The 15,789-nt window shown below is 39.3% G+C and overlaps 1 protein-coding gene across 1 annotated transcript in view; it reads right to left on the bottom strand.

Moving 5' to 3' along the window:
- The window catches only part of IARS1 (isoleucyl-tRNA synthetase 1), a gene marked incomplete at its 5' end in the record, with an annotated part of 105,938 nt that overhangs the window by 31,063 nt on the left and 59,086 nt on the right, over positions 1–15,789 (bottom strand). Inside the window, 6 exons of the mRNA XM_082487808.1 lie at positions 174–295; positions 773–850; positions 1,790–1,881; positions 6,371–6,491; positions 9,383–9,530; positions 15,278–15,361. Of these exons, the coding sequence (XP_082343934.1) occupies positions 174–295; positions 773–850; positions 1,790–1,881; positions 6,371–6,491; positions 9,383–9,530; positions 15,278–15,361 (645 nt within the window). The remainder of the gene's footprint in view (positions 1–173; positions 296–772; positions 851–1,789; positions 1,882–6,370; positions 6,492–9,382; positions 9,531–15,277; positions 15,362–15,789) is intronic.

Genomic DNA, 15,789 nt, shown 5'->3' with positions numbered 1-15,789 from the left:
AAAATTCTTCCTGAGGCAAAGGAGTATTCACATTATTAAAGCAGCTTGTTTTCTTGTAATGCAAAAAAAAAAAAAAAAAAAAAAAAAAGAATCAACCAAAACCTCACCCAACAACCACCCAAACCCCAACCAAACTAAAAACCTCATTTTGCAACATAAGAGCTGTCTCTTACCTCACTTGGGGAAGCATGAGGTAGTGGATGCTTTCAGTATTCTTCTCCTGAACTGAGGCCGGATCAATAAGCGTCTTCAGATTCTGGTACATCAGCTCAGTGATAAATGGAGTATATGGTGCCTGTAATGTTGCATTCAATCATCATCTTTCCTTTATTGTTTGTACATTATGAATCAGTAATGCTTATGAATTGCATAAAGACAGTTCAGCAAAAACAATGCTTACACAGTGTCTTCAGTGCAAAACTGTGATGTTATTCAAACTGCAGACTGAAATAAATGATGAAATTGCTACTACTCATTCACCTCCTTCCTGATATTTTTGTGTTACTTCTGGGCATCAGATAAGAAACCATAATGTCTCTTTACCAGGCAGGTGATATTTGTCTTCTTTATAGTACCACGGGGCAGATAACCAAATAAAAGGGGGAGGTGGAAAATGAACTGTATTACACAAATCAGTAGCAATATGTTTTTTTCTCCCCATGCGTTCAGCCTCTGTACCCTTAGTTTCTATGGTCAACTTAGAAAAATGCATGCTTTTAGATTAACTACATTAAAAATGTCAAATAGTTATAGTGGGCTGTAACTCCCTTACCATAAGTCTGCACATGGAGAACAAAACACTAAACAAGGTTTCCAAGGCCATAATACAGTCTTCAGTCCCATTCTCGCCCTATTTGAAGAATTCACCAAGAAAAAAACAACTGCAATTTTAGGATCAGTAAGTGCACTTCAATAAACTTCAAAAATTTCCTATGTTAATGCAATAAACTAGTTTTCCAAGCTGTATTTATTTTGCTCAATCCCATCCTGCAAGTGAAAGAGGTCAGCAGGGTGAGGAAGGGGATTCTGCCCCTCTACTCTGCTCTGGGAGATCCCACCTGCAGTGCTGCCTCCAGCTCTGGGGCTCCCAATATAAGAAGTACATGGACCTGTTGGAGGGAGTCCAGGGGAGGCCATGAAAATGATCAGAGGGCTGGAGCACCTCTGCTGTGAGGACAGGCTGAGAGAGTTGGGCTTGTTCAGTCTGGAGAAGAGAAGCCTTCAGAGAGACCTTATAGCAGCCTTCCAGTATCTGAAGGGGGCCTTCAAGAAAGCTGGAGGGGGACTTTTTACAAGGGCATGTAGTGATAGGATGAGGGGTAACTTTTTTAAACTGAAAGAGGGTAGATTTAGATTGGGCATTAGGAAAAAAATTCTTTATTCTGAGGGTGGTGAGACACTGCCCAGGTTGCCCAAAGATATTGTGGAAGCCCCATCCCTGGAGGTGTTCAAGGCCAGGTTGGACGGGGCTTTGAGCAACCTGTTCTGGTGGGAGGTGTCCCTACCCAGCGCGGGGGGGGTGGAACTAGATGATTTTTAAGGTCCCTTCCAACCCAAACCATTCTATGATTCTATGAATTACTTGGCACTGTATTTGTTCGGTTTTCCTCATAAAGCAAAGAGGAGGAAAAAAATGTTAACTTCTCATTCCCACTATCAGGTACAAACTGATACAATTTAAAATGTGGCATAAAGATTTTGTTTAATACCATGAAGCTGCTATGCATTAAATTACCATAGACTACTAGGGTTTTGTTTGCAGTACAAGATTGCAGAAGTAGACACCTACCTTTAATCTTCTGCGATTCATTCTAACATACCAGTTGGTCAGAATATCAACAAACTTCACTAATCGAGGGACTACAGTGTACAGCCTGTAAGCTAGAATTGAAAATGTTTACTGTAGTTAATACTTGCCCCTCTGCATCACACTCCTCACTTGAACACAGTATCGTTTGTAGCTCTGGTGTTAAACATAAAACTTGAGCAGAAGCACGTATGTTACTAAGATCAAAAAAGTGATTAGACATACTATTATGTTAAAACCATATTTGGAAATTGCACATGTCATCAATTCTCATGCTTCAAGACAAACACATCTACCACCAAATTGCTTCCCTAATCCTACACAAACTCGCATTATGGAAGCCTTATGCTTTTATCTGACTCGTAAAGAGGATAGTGGATAAGAGACTATTAATCGCAAAGGATTTGGCAAATCCGAGATTTGCACATGCTGTAAATACAGCCAAGTCTCTAGAAGTTTAACAGAAACCATGCAATAAAATTTTATTAATTACTGCCAACATTCTCTTTTTTGTTTGCCAGGTTTAAAATGAGACACCTATTTCAATCAACTCCCCTTAATTAATTGCAATTTTTTATTATTTTTCTAAGTAACACAGTAGGCTAAAAGAATGTAAAGTAACAGCAAGCCTGACGAAGTAAGAAGTTAAACATAGCTGCATTTTCAAGTTCTGTGTAACTTAAAAGCATGGAGGACTGCCAACACGAAAAAGAAGGTCATCACAAGCATCACTATGCAACTGGGAAAACAAATGTCAGCTGTTTGTGAGAGAATTTGGGGGGTGGGGTGGGGATGGACCTTAAATAGGACTCAGTCTTCCAAGGAAAAACTTGCACATAACTTCTCTAAAAGCAAAGAGCTTTTTGATCTCTACTCTGAATCACTTTCACTAATCAAGCAGCTACTGAATAAAACAATCTTTGCTTTAAAAGCTCCACCACACTTTTCATTGCATTTTCTAAAATAGAAGTGTTTTTAAAGGCAGAATACTGGTATTTAAACCTAAAAAGGAAACACTCAGAAGACTCATGCCACGGTGGGGAAGATATTATTTATGTGGGAATTTATATTCTTAAAAAATTCCCAGCTCTCTTCTAGCTATGCGTTATCTGGTTAAAAACAAACAAAAACAAACACAAAAAAAACCACCCTTCAGGGACAGTATATCTTTAACAAGAGATTCAAGTTAGTCTGGAAACATGCATTACCCCCCTTAATAGCTGTAATCCCAGTTCATAAACCAAATTGTGAAATCTTTCTTTTTGATGACTCAAGAACAAGGCATGCATGTACATGGAACCACATGCACACACACAGATGCACAGACACACACACTTCTTTCAATTTCAGTCATCAGGAGAGAAATTGTTTTGTAAAATAGTTTCTTGTATTGGGCACTCAAGTAGGAAAAAAGAAGAATAAAGCTTACTGTTTTTAAATACAGCATTTTACCCCCCCTTAAACCACAAAGGATTGTTTGCCCTATTACTTTCCATAATATCTTCCCAATATCTTACTACCCGCCCTGTTTATCAAAGGGCCCAAATCCTAGAAGTTTCCATCATAAAAGATGAGATTTACTGGAGAAACTATACTACAGTTCAATAGCTAATAATTCATTTGGATAAGTGAGTTATTCTCAAAGTGAAGCTAAGCTTAGCTACGCCAGCTGCCGCCGAAGGGGTTACTGGCACACATCTGCCTAACTTGCAGCACTTCTGAAGAGAGCGAGTCTACAGCTCCAGTTTTGGGCACCTATTAAACCAGAGATAACACGCATCAGCAAAAACCCTCTTACAAACACACATGTGTGTGGTTTCAACACATTTAACTTCTGCCAATTTTCCATGAATAATTGAATTGACACTGCTTTCTGATATGTGTTGTCTCTTTTTTCCCAACTGCAGACGTTCTGGGAAGCCAAAAGCTCTCCCCAAGCCAGGATTAGCAGAAGGTTGTTACCCCTTTCTGAAGTTTTCCTAGGCTCTCTAAAGCATCCCAGAGTTGGAGTGTGCACAGGTACGTTCCCCTTCCCAGCTGCAGTCTAATCAAGTGAAGTCAATCAAGACTAAACTGAGAGGGACTCCATTTCGGCTGAAATACTGCTGGCTCTTCAAGCTACTAGTAGAAACTGAGGCAGAATTAACCTAAGTTTTACTTAATGGAAACATTTTTCTAGGGGCAGGCAATTGGTGTAAAATTTAGCTGCACTATAATACACTCGATTAAATAGAAGATGCTAAGCTCAAATGCAACATTTTTCTGGTTAGTGGTGTCTCCTTGCCATTTAGAGTCTCAAGCCTGTATGTTCTTACACACAATCATACCCACAGGTGCAGAACAGCATGTTACAGTGCAGACTGGGCCATATCTTTGACAGCCAGTGCCCAAATATCACCTCAGCACCACTGCCTCACCTATGTTTTAGACATAGCAGAGACAACACATTTTTTTATTATGCATCTTGCTGGTAACAGAGTTGTATGGCATTAGTTGGCAAACGCAATCATTTATTTTTGTTCACATCATGCCACATCTACAACAGCTTCTGCATTTGTTTATTTTTTCATTATTAGTAATGTTTTCAAAATCTTGGGTTCTAAAATGAAGCTTGCGTAGTGTATTTATCTCCCCTACCTAGCATTTATCAGTCACCATTATAATCTTGCCTCTTCCTGACATTCTTCCTACTTCAAGTCATCTGAAGTAAAAAATCCCAAACTAGTTTTTTTTAAAAAGATTGGCACAAGAGTATACAAATTTACTCAAATCAAATTTATACAAATCACAGTACACAAATTTACTGCATCTCATTAGTGTCTGACTGAATTCTGAGTTTATGCAGAAAAATAAATTGAAAAGGCATGTTTATTAATCACTTCCAAATAGGAAGTGTCACTCATTTGATGAGCACATCATGTTATCTTCATTTAACACAAGACAATAGCATTTAATACCAATGCTACAAGTCTTGAAAGTCTTTACACTGTCATTTTCCAACAGGAATTTTCTCTTCCTGCTTGGAAGGATCTTCTTGCTTTGTACAGGTGTCAGCTGACACAACCCTTTTTTATTAGCTTCGTCTTCCTCTTAGAAATTCAGAGCAGAGAACTCAAGTTTCTACCCCCATGCTCATCTTCCTGCAAATACTATTTCTGTTTAAACTGTGCACTAATCCAAGATCCCAGGTACACATTCACAAATAAATTTTCCACCGTCCCTCAAAGTATTTTCCTCTTTACACGCAGCACAAACTTATATAGGCTCTGCACATTTCTGTTTGGCAACATGAAACTCTGCGCACACCACCACCAAATTTTTAGGACAACACTTCAAGGAAGACGATACATTTTCATCTACAACAGACAGCTTTTATCACATTCCTGGTTTTGGTAGCTTAAGGATTCTTTCTTCCCTTAGTGCAATGTTCTTAGATGACCTCACCCGAATTTTGTTATTACCAAAATGACGTGCTTTATCTGCTGTAGCAAGATAAACTCATCTTACTGGTGTTGGTGAGAGTGAACACCATGTCAGTCTAAGAGGGGGGGAATACAAGAGATGACTGAAGCAGAGGAGGACTGTCCTGTGTCCTCATGAACTCCAATCTGGCATTTAGCTGTCTCCTCATCTATTACCCCACTAGTACCTTCCTTCCCCAAGCCGAAGTACACATGCTGAAGGTTTCTAAAAATTCTTCCAAGGGCAACTTAAGATCACAGGCATAGGGGAGGTTGGTTGTTTATTCATAAGTGGGACCTACAAGGTCAAAAGCCACCTACTTTCCAGTATCTAGACTTCTAGTGCCCTTAAAGGCACCAAAACCTCTCCAAATCTCATGGTGACTTTATCTGCAAATTTGTAAGCTTACTGGATCAGACCAACTGCAAGAGCTTCAAAGGGCTCTTGCAGCACCTTCTCTTTGCAATTAATATTGTCTTAATATAATGTCAGCATTGAGAAGTATGGGATGATCAAAAAGACAACATGCAGGAAGAAAAACCAGGGGAGTATCTTCTCACAGCTACACAACATCCTAATGCTATTCCATCCTGCTGCACACACTGCTAATATGATTAGAAAGAAAACCTCTCCTTGGAACTATGCAGGGGAAGATTTACTCCCCATGCTCATGTACCTCTCATAATTATTGTATTTAGCTGACTTGAGCACTGCCCATTTTATCCTTTTTCTGCAGCTTCCCCAAATTCTATTCGGCTTCCTTTTCACTGCTCTCTTTCAGTTAATATTATAGTATTATTAATTGCTCCAAGAACTTCAGAAGATATTCTTGCAGCAAGAAGCTACATCACCGAGCTCATAGGATTAGCTGTAACAAAAAAAAAAGCCTCATCACTTTTTGAAATCTCACGAACAAGCATAGCAAAATCTGTGTTAACACCGATGAAAGCAGCATTCCATGTATTACGGTAGCTGGTTAAAGATTTCCTTCCTTTTATCTGAATCGTAAGTCTCATGTGGAACCTGGAAATCTCTGGATGAAAGGACTAGTCCTCTGAAAATTAAACACCCGTACACACACCCGACCGAACACGTGCGTACCTGCCATTTCAGCTTTGAAGAACTGAATGAGCGATTGGGTGAATGAAAGAATCCATTTATCCATGATGTTACTGCTCTCCTTAACTGTGTTCTCATTGTAAAGGAATTCTCTTCCCTCATCCTATCATCAACATAAAAACACAAAACACATTTTTCAAGTCACAAGGGTATATATTCAAACCTCTACATCAAACCACCTGTCAGCCACTAATATTTTGTCACCTTCACTGTGTTACATTGGTTTCCTAAGAGAGAACATTAAATTCCAGAAACACGTATAAGAGAAACAGCTACGGAGAACCTGACTCCCACTGCTGCTGATTTCACCACACCATATCTTCAACTACAAGGGAGGCCAGTTATTTGGATCTGTTAAACCAGATGAAAAGTAGTACAGCACACAACGGTATGCAGTCGTTCTTTCCCTGTTTGCAGCATAAGTCATAGCTTCCAGACACAGGGTATGACTCTTGAACTTACATAACTCCTTCATCTAGAAGGATCTAAAGCATTTACAAGAAATGTACTACAGAGATAAATTGTATTTGAGGAAAGGGCAGAGAAACAATATATTAGTTATTTTTTAAGAGCATGTGACAATTTCAGCAGATTAAAACATAGAAGATTGTAACAACCTGATAAAACAGGTGGAATTTTTAGGCACTCAACATGCATATAGTGCGTTTTGTGGCTTTCCCGAATACTGATGTTTGCACCGATCTGAGAAATTTTGTAACACTTTGCTGACTCTGTAGGGTATTGCAGGCATGACCACAAGTAAGGACCCTTGTTGGTGCCTACAGTCTGACTGTTTTCCATGTGACCATTCTTATGGCTCCTTGAAAACAGAGGCCTTTTTATTATTTTTTTTCCCCTGAACACTATTTAGCATCTGGTTTTAAGAGTCTTCGGACTTTCCAGAGAGTCCAGATGAAAAAATCTGTTTGGATTATTCAACCTAATAATTATGCATTCACTTACGTAGTATAAAGGAGAAAATTCTTAGGAGATAAATGCATCTGCACACCCAGAAGTGCAGCAATCCCAATGTGAGGTCAGCAATAATGTGATAATTACAGGAACCATAAAATTATTATTAGGCTTCATCCAGGACACCGGGATTGTAATTTCTCTCTTGCAGGAGGCAGATTACAATGAAAAAGTTGTTTAAGCCTGTGCATGACATCTAATTTAAGCACTATCGCCTCCAACAGCACATTCTTTTGCCTAATATGGTGCATAGGAATGGTTTCGTTATCTATTCAGAAAGAAAAATTACATCTGCTGAATTACCAAAACTAACTGCTTAAGCATCTGGATTTTCCACTGGGGTCTTCCATCCCCCGTCTGGCTGATCTTGCAAGATTTAATGGGATCCCAGCAAAAAGCTGCAAAGCATGCTTTAGATAATTCAAAGGTCAAACAGGAAAAACTGAAGTATATTTTGGGGGCAACGTGTAAGTTTGTCTGATGAATGCTGTCTAGGGATCCTAAGAAAAGATTTGCAAAATATTAGGATCTGAAGTTACCAGACTTTCTTCCCAAAGGGGGTTGTTAAAAAGATAAAACCATTTTTTTAAGTCAGCTATTTACTGTACTATTCATTGAAGTCAGTTGCTTTTATTGCTTCGAATGGCAGCTCTCCGCAATGATTAGGCTGCTACTGTAATTTCATGCATTGTACAAGGTTTGAGCTTTTTCCACTAAGTTCGCACTCTCCCCTAAGAGTCAGCACTAACAAGTCGTAACCATCTATCATTAATCTCAGATGAAAGATTAAAATTGGTTTCAACAGAAACGATACAATGTACACATAAAATCTTCAATTTAAATGAAAAATTACTATAAGAACAAAATTTAATCCTGCTTCCATTCTGAAAGTGTAGAAACTCCTGTCACTCATCCAGCATTTTTTAGTAGACTTCAAATGTAATCTACAAGTCTAAAGCATTATTGCTTTTATGATGATTTACCTTGCTTTCCATTCCATTTCTTCATTTCTTTTCTGAGTTGTATTTAAATTTAACTTTTAAAAAATTAACTGTCATGTTACAGAAGGCAATCTTCTTGCTGTGGCTAATGTATTCTGTATCAAGTATTCCCAAGTTAAACATTTTTATGCAGATTCATAATTAAAGTTACAGTAAATGAGTTAGCTCAATAAATTGTCACAGCAGCTGCTACTGAAAATAACTTTCTTTTCATTACTTATTTGCCGTTTTACTTGTGTTAAATCTGTATGCTATTAAGCAATGTTCTCAGTGCAGAGAAACATGCAGTCCAGATGCCATCCTCCAGTGGCATCCGTCCTGCGATGTAGCCATGCCCAACTACATGACATGGGGTAACAGCAAAGAAAAAGCAGCAGTAGCGCTCATGGCAGTATTAGTGACACCTACTGCCTACGAACTACTATGCAAACACTGATAAGACAATCACTAGGAAACCAACAAGGCTTAGAATGGGTATTTCCGAAGGATTCCCTCGAGCACGTGCAGCACCTGGCTTTTAACTGGTGTTCCCAGCATGGTGACTAGCAGCAGATAATTGCTTAGTGTGTATTAACCCCACAAACTCAAAGTCCTTATCTTGTTCTTTAATTTTAAGAATATTAATGCAATAGCATAGCATCACATCTCAAATAAAAGGGAATCAAGAGCACCCTAATCTGAGAAAGCATAGCTGTTCTGCCTTCACAGTCCCCTACCTTCCACTTGTCCTTTCTATATAATAATAAGCTTGGTCAAGAAAAGAAAGATGCAGGGTGATTACAGCTTTGTAAAACAGGGTACAAACAGCAAGTAACACAGAAATTAACAGCAAGTATATACAACCTGATCTAACTTTGAAGTCAGCGTTGCTTTGAACAAGGAGGTAAAGATCAGATGACCTCCAGAGTCAGTTCAGACCTCCCTTCCAGTCTGAATTTCTCTACGATGCTAATTCACTCTAACAGTGGAAAAAGCACAAAGCCCCTTCCCCTTTGCTCTTCCGTGCTGGAGAGTTCTGTACCTTATGTTGCAGGATCTGAACATTCTGAACAAGAAAGCGATATGCATTGTACCAGGGCAGGAAGACATCCTTCAGTATATCCCTTACTCCTTCCTCCTTAAATCTCAGATTTTCTGCTCTTACCACAGGAGAATTGATCAGGTATAACCTGCAATATAAGAACAAAATACTTAAAAGCTTAAAACTGCATATAGTGATAGAAACACACTCAAACATATAGTAAACCCTAGAGAGCTGCATAGCAAGAGGAAGATACCCAAGGAAGTAGTTTCATACTAGCTCTGAGGAGAGTATTGCAAACGTGTAACATATTGAACATACAACAGTTTACTTACCAGCACTACACGATTGTTTTTATAATACTGCATATGGAATTTGAATTCGAATTTAAATTTTCTTTTTTACATTGAAGTGATAACACATGCTCAGATGCTACCACAGTATAAAACAAGCAGCGGATGCATGGAATTGCATAGCTTCACTAAGGGCAAATCATGCCTGACAAATTTGGCAGCCTTCTAGATGGCATTACAGCATTGATGAAGAAGGGGAGAGCAACTGACACCATCTACCTGGACTTGTGCAAAGCATTTGACACTGTCCCACACAACATCCTGGTCTCTTCAATTTAGAGACATGGATTTGATGGATGGACCACTTAGTGAATAAGGAACTGGCTGTATGGCCACACTCAAACAGTTGTGGTGAGCAGATCAATGTCTTAGTGGAGACCAGTGATGAGTGGTGTTCCCCAGGGGTCTGTACTGGGACCGGCGCTGTTTAACATCTTTTCTGGTGACATGGACAGTGGGAGCGAGTGCAGCCTCAACAAGTTTGCTGATGACAGCAAGCTGTGTGGAGCAGTCAACATGCTAGAGGGAAGGGACGCCATCCAGAGGGACTTGGACAGGCTGGAGAGGTGGACCCATGCCAAACTCATGTATTTCAGTCAGGCCAAAAGCAAGGTCCTACATGTGGGTCAGGGCAATTCCAAGCACAAATACAGGCTCAGCATCCAGAGGAGGCCACTAAGACGATCAGAGGGCTGGAGCACCTCTGCTTTGAAGGCAGGCTGAGAGAGTTGGGGTTGTTCAGCCTGGAGAAGGCTCTGGGGAGACCTTAGAGCCCCTTCCAGTACCTGAAGGGGGCTACAGAAGAGCTGGGGAGGGAGTCTTGATCAGGGAATGGATGAGGGGTAATAGTTTTAGACTGAAAGAGGGGAGATGTAGATTAGATATTAGGAAGAAATTTTTCCCTCTGAGGGTGATGAGCCCCTGGCCCAGGTTGCTCAGAGCAGCTGTGGCTGCCCCATCCCTGAAGGTGTTCAAGGCCAGATTGGACGGGGCTTGGAGCAACGTGGGCTGGTGGGAGGTGTCCCTACCCAGGGCAGGGGGGTTGGAACAAGATGCTCTTTAAGGTCCATTCCAACTCCAACCATTCTGTGATTCTATGAATTAGTGTTCATCTTTAGAACAGCACCTATTGTTTCAGTAGAATTTTTAATTCTTTAACAATGACGCGGTACCCTTCTACTCAATCTACTTAATTTCTTGAATTATAAAAGTTTTGGGCCCACTGCAAACATAGGATTAAGGAGCAAAGCAAAACAGGCAAATCTGAGGAAAAAAGGAGAAATTAACGTTTTCAAGGAAAATAGCCCAAGAAGAGGACAAAGGATGTACCTCCTACAATACAAATGTGCCTCAGCTCCAGAAACAGCTCTAAAAGAGCAAAGCAGAGGATTCAGGTGACACCGACTACTTGTATCAGAAGCAGCCCCTCACAGAATCATGCCCACCTCAGCCAAGGGAGTTCATCTATACATAAAACCCACCCTGTCCAGGGAGATCCTCCTCAGGTCAGGCTCTCTCAAGCTAAGTTCTTCATTTCAGAGAAGCAGACACATCCCCTAGCTTCCTTGCTGGCTGAGAGTTCATGAAAAGTCATTTTTCTTCCTTATCCCATCTTATTCCCTAAACAAATATTCTGTCTACAGAGACAAACGGGTGTCTATCAAGTTAAGTCAAAAATAAACCAGGTCTTACTCAAGTACCAATAAAAACTTGAATACAAACTTGATTTAGATGCACTTCATTTCGTTTTCCAAATATGAAAACCAAACCAAACATTTTCTATTTCAAAGACCACGGCATTTCTCAATAGAAATTGACTAACTCATTTTCTCACTTTTTATCAACTTTTAAAATCATGATTCTAAACTAATACATCTTTACAGGCACTTCCTTTAGGCGGCTTTAAAATCTTAATGGGGTTTGACACAGCACATTCAAGAATACCAGACCATAAATTCTCCAGGAGAGGGCTTCTTGCATAAAAATGAATACATAAATAGAGCTGCCAGAGTAAACAGGCAGTAATGCAGCACAGAAATGGGCATTTCAAGCACTGTAAAAAAATAAAAAGGTTTTTAAACATGGTATCCTAATTCAAATTATAAATTTATAAGTACAGAACAATTAATCATGATAATGAACTAGTAAGTCCTTCAATGAAAATAGAATTTATAAATATATATTTAAACCAAACCTCCGATCACAATTATTTATGTGCTTATTACTCATTATTTATTTCAGAAGTCAAACATAACTTTGCTCCAAAAATGAGAGCTGGTCTGGCCCCACAGTACACCAGGATACTCCAGGCCTTTTACCAGTTTGGACTTAAGTAGAATAATGACCACTTCAAATTGTCTCTACTGCTTTCCTCCTCAGGAGGCAGTAATACAAACTAATCAGAACTGTGAAGGATCCACTAAATTGCCCCTTTGCACCCGCCTCAGCAGCACTCGCTGCAGAGTAGAATCATAGAATGGTTCGGGTTGGAAGGGACCTTAAAAATCATCTAGTTCCACCCCCCCCTGCACTGGGTAGGGACACCTCCCACCAGAACAGGTTGCTTAAAGCCCCATCCAACCTGGCCTTGAACACCTTCAGGGATGGGGCAGCCACAGCTTCCCCAAGCAACCTGGGCCAGGGGCTCACCACCCTCAGAGGGAAAAATTTCTTCGTAATGTCCAAACTACATCTCCCCTCTTTCAGTTTAAAAAAGTTACCCCTCATCCTATCACTACATGCCCTTGTAAAAAGTCCCCCTCCAGCTTTCTTGTAGGCCCCCTTCAGATACTGGAAAGCCGCTATAAGGTCTCTCTGAAACCTTATCCAGGCTGAACAAGCCCAACTCTCTCAGCCTGTCCTCACAGCAGAGGTGCTCCAGCCCTCTGATCATTTTCGTGCCTCCTCTGGACTCGATCCAACAGGTCCATGTCCTCCTTATGTTGGAGGCAGCACTGCAGGTGGGATCTCCCCAGAGCAGAGTAGAGGGGCAGAATCCCCCCCTCGCTCTGCTGGCCATGCTGCTGGGGATGCAGCCCAGGATGCGGGTGGCTTTCTGGACTGTGAGTGCACATTCCCAGCTCACGTTGAGCTTCTTATCAACCAACAACCCTAAGTCCTTCTTCTCAGGGCTGCTCTCAATCCATTCTCCACCCAGTCAGTATTTGTCCATCTATCAGAAGTATTTTTAAAATGGCTCTTAGGATGAGAAATTAAAGAAAGTTTAGCTCTCTAAGGCTACAGTTTGGTTTTGTGTTTTTTTTTTTTTTGGGTTTTTTTTTGTTGTTGTTCGTTTGGGTTTTTTTTAACATCACAGCCATACACTAACTCACAGTATGTAAATCTTAAAAGAATACTAATTTCCTGAATTATTCCAATGCAAAGACACTTACACCCATTATATGGAAAGAGAAATAAGGCACCTGATAAAGGAAGATTTCTATCAATTTAGTTACACCGGGCGATATTACGCACTGGGCAGAAAATAAAACCTTCTTCAAATCGAGCACGTATTACCAAGTTTTCTAACAACATATGAGAAAAAAATAACCTCCTTCTTTCCATCTAAAACAGCAGTCTGTGGCATTACGTTACTTCTGCATTATAAGAACAGATTGAGAAGTGAATGTAACACATCACTTCTAACAGCAATACTTACCTCAGGGCACATGAAAGCAAAAGGCTTGTAAATACTATGACCAGCAAATTCTCCTTCTGACATATTTCAACTTTGACAGCTATCCAACCCAAGTCATAGGTCTTCAGAACATTGAAATATAACTGTTTTGACAATTCTTACAGATTTCACACAGGATTCAAGTTTCAGGAAGTCTGAAGCGGGGTTGTTAAATTTACTGTGCTGTTATTTCTTCTGTTTGCCCTTTCCACTCAATTCCATATTCATTTAAGCAACTTACATCTATATTTTCTGCTGATCTACTTATCAAGCCACTGCTGAGAATACTTCAAAGCTGTGGTTTAAAAATATATATATGTGTGTGTACTGTAAAAGCTAAAGTAACTCTGCAGGGAAACAGTGCCAAGGAAAAAACTCAGTTGTAGCCTTTCCTATAAACAGAACACATCAAGCGCTTCAGTGAACAAGCAGAGACAACTGAATCGCAGCGCTCCTTTCATAAATGAACCTAGTCTGCAATACTTTTTACTCTCCATGTGGGTGTATGTATAAATAAATGTGACATTAAAGAATGAGTACACAGGCAGAAAAATGAATTAGCTTTTTAGAAATAAAAAAAAAAACATGAATAATGGAAGTGTAACTTCTGGTGTTTGAGATTTTTTTGTTTTGTTTTATAAAAAAGGCAGAGTTTTTCCCAACAGAAACATCACCTGCAATTTAAAAATCTCAAATATGAGTAACTCCAACCCTTTTCATTCATATTGTTCCAGCTACCAATTCACTGATATTCTGCTAATCCATCTTGATTATTTGTAAAGAACAAACTTGATCAAATTTAAGTAATCCACCCAACTCTCCATTGTAAACATATATGAGCAGATAATTTACTAGCTCTTCTAAATGCTAAAGCTTGAAACAATAAGGAACTTTCTATTTATTTTTTTACGTTATCTAAAACAAGCGACAACCATCTTTCTCAAATAAACAAAAAACCACCATACACTAAGCTTTCATTCAAGCCCAATCATTACCACATATAGTTGTAACATACAATTCAATCTGTGTGATAGTTTTCTTCTTATATATAGCAAGAATTACAGGGCTCTTAAGAAATGCCTAAGTAGTGTACTCCTGCAGTTATTAAAATGTCTTTATTGCACCTTTACCTCAAGGTACCATTTCATGCATGTAGTTAGTGCATCTTAGGCAAAGGACCAGGCGACTGCATAATTACGTTTATATGTTAGTATAACTCTAATGAAACACTTGAACTGCGTTTAATCTCTGTTTGACCGGGGCAATTTATATATATGCAGGCTGCTCCACTTCTGCTTTTCTGGTTTCACTACTATTAAGTACATACTGTATACTTACATGAACAAAAAAGAAATACTTTCTGTTTAGAAAACGTATAGTATAAGCAGCAAACAAACATTTCCATGCATTTTTACAGTAAGCCTTCCCTAAAATAATGATTTAACATTGTAAACTAATAGTATTGTTCTCAAAGACTTTATTCAAATTTTCACTGGGTCAACTCAGACTATTAGCTGCAATAGCAGACAGTGCTGGCTCAAGAGGAAGCATTCCGTACAAAGCGGACACACATTTTCTGACAAAAGGCCTCCAGTCGGCACGTCAGCTTTGGTTGTTACCAGCCTTGAAGTAACAAGGGTATATAAGACAAGGGTATAGAAAGCCCAGGCACTGTAACTATTGCCAGTTCTTTTGAGTCATCCACTTTTTCAGCTATTTGGCTGCCATAGTGGTCTAGAAGTTTCTAAAATTAACTGTCTTCCTACTGATAATTGTCAAAACCCCATAAAGCAGTCCTCCTGGTACATGTCTGCTATGAACAGAAAGCTAACATACCAGATGGTACATTAATTAAAGAAATCCTACCTTAGTGCATCAGCTCCATAACTATTAACAATACTCATTGGATCAGGATAATTCTTCTTCCTTTTGCTCATTTTTTGGCCATCACTAGAAAATATCAGAACGTAGGCATAAATTCCCAGAATTGTTGTAATACACAGATAAAGAAAATAGGCCCTTCAAATCCAGTTTAATTTTTCTGTCCTATTATGTTCTTGGTATCATAGACATAATTATGTACTAGGATATCATTTCAGTATGACTGTTGAACCCACGAAAGCAACTAAAAAAAAAAACAACCCAAACAACCCAAGAAGCTCCCAAGTTACAAATCCAAGCAGGAAATCTGTCTTTGCTACCAAAGCTAAAGGAAGATGCACTTGTTTTGAATCAATCCCTGCAGCCCCGGCAAAGCTTTATTTGAAAATAAAGGGGAACAAATATAATTATTTTATATAAAATCACACCTAAACCTACATTTATAATCCCTTTTACTCTGCATAACAAGTATCGTTTATTTCCTATTCTTTCCTATT

Source organism: Vanellus vanellus (assembly GCF_965231255.1).
Source record: "Vanellus vanellus genome assembly, chromosome: 9".
Classification (NCBI taxonomy): Eukaryota; Metazoa; Chordata; class Aves; order Charadriiformes; family Charadriidae; genus Vanellus; species Vanellus vanellus.
Note: the sequence above shows the minus strand (reverse complement) of the source record. Positions and strands in the feature narration are given on the sequence as shown.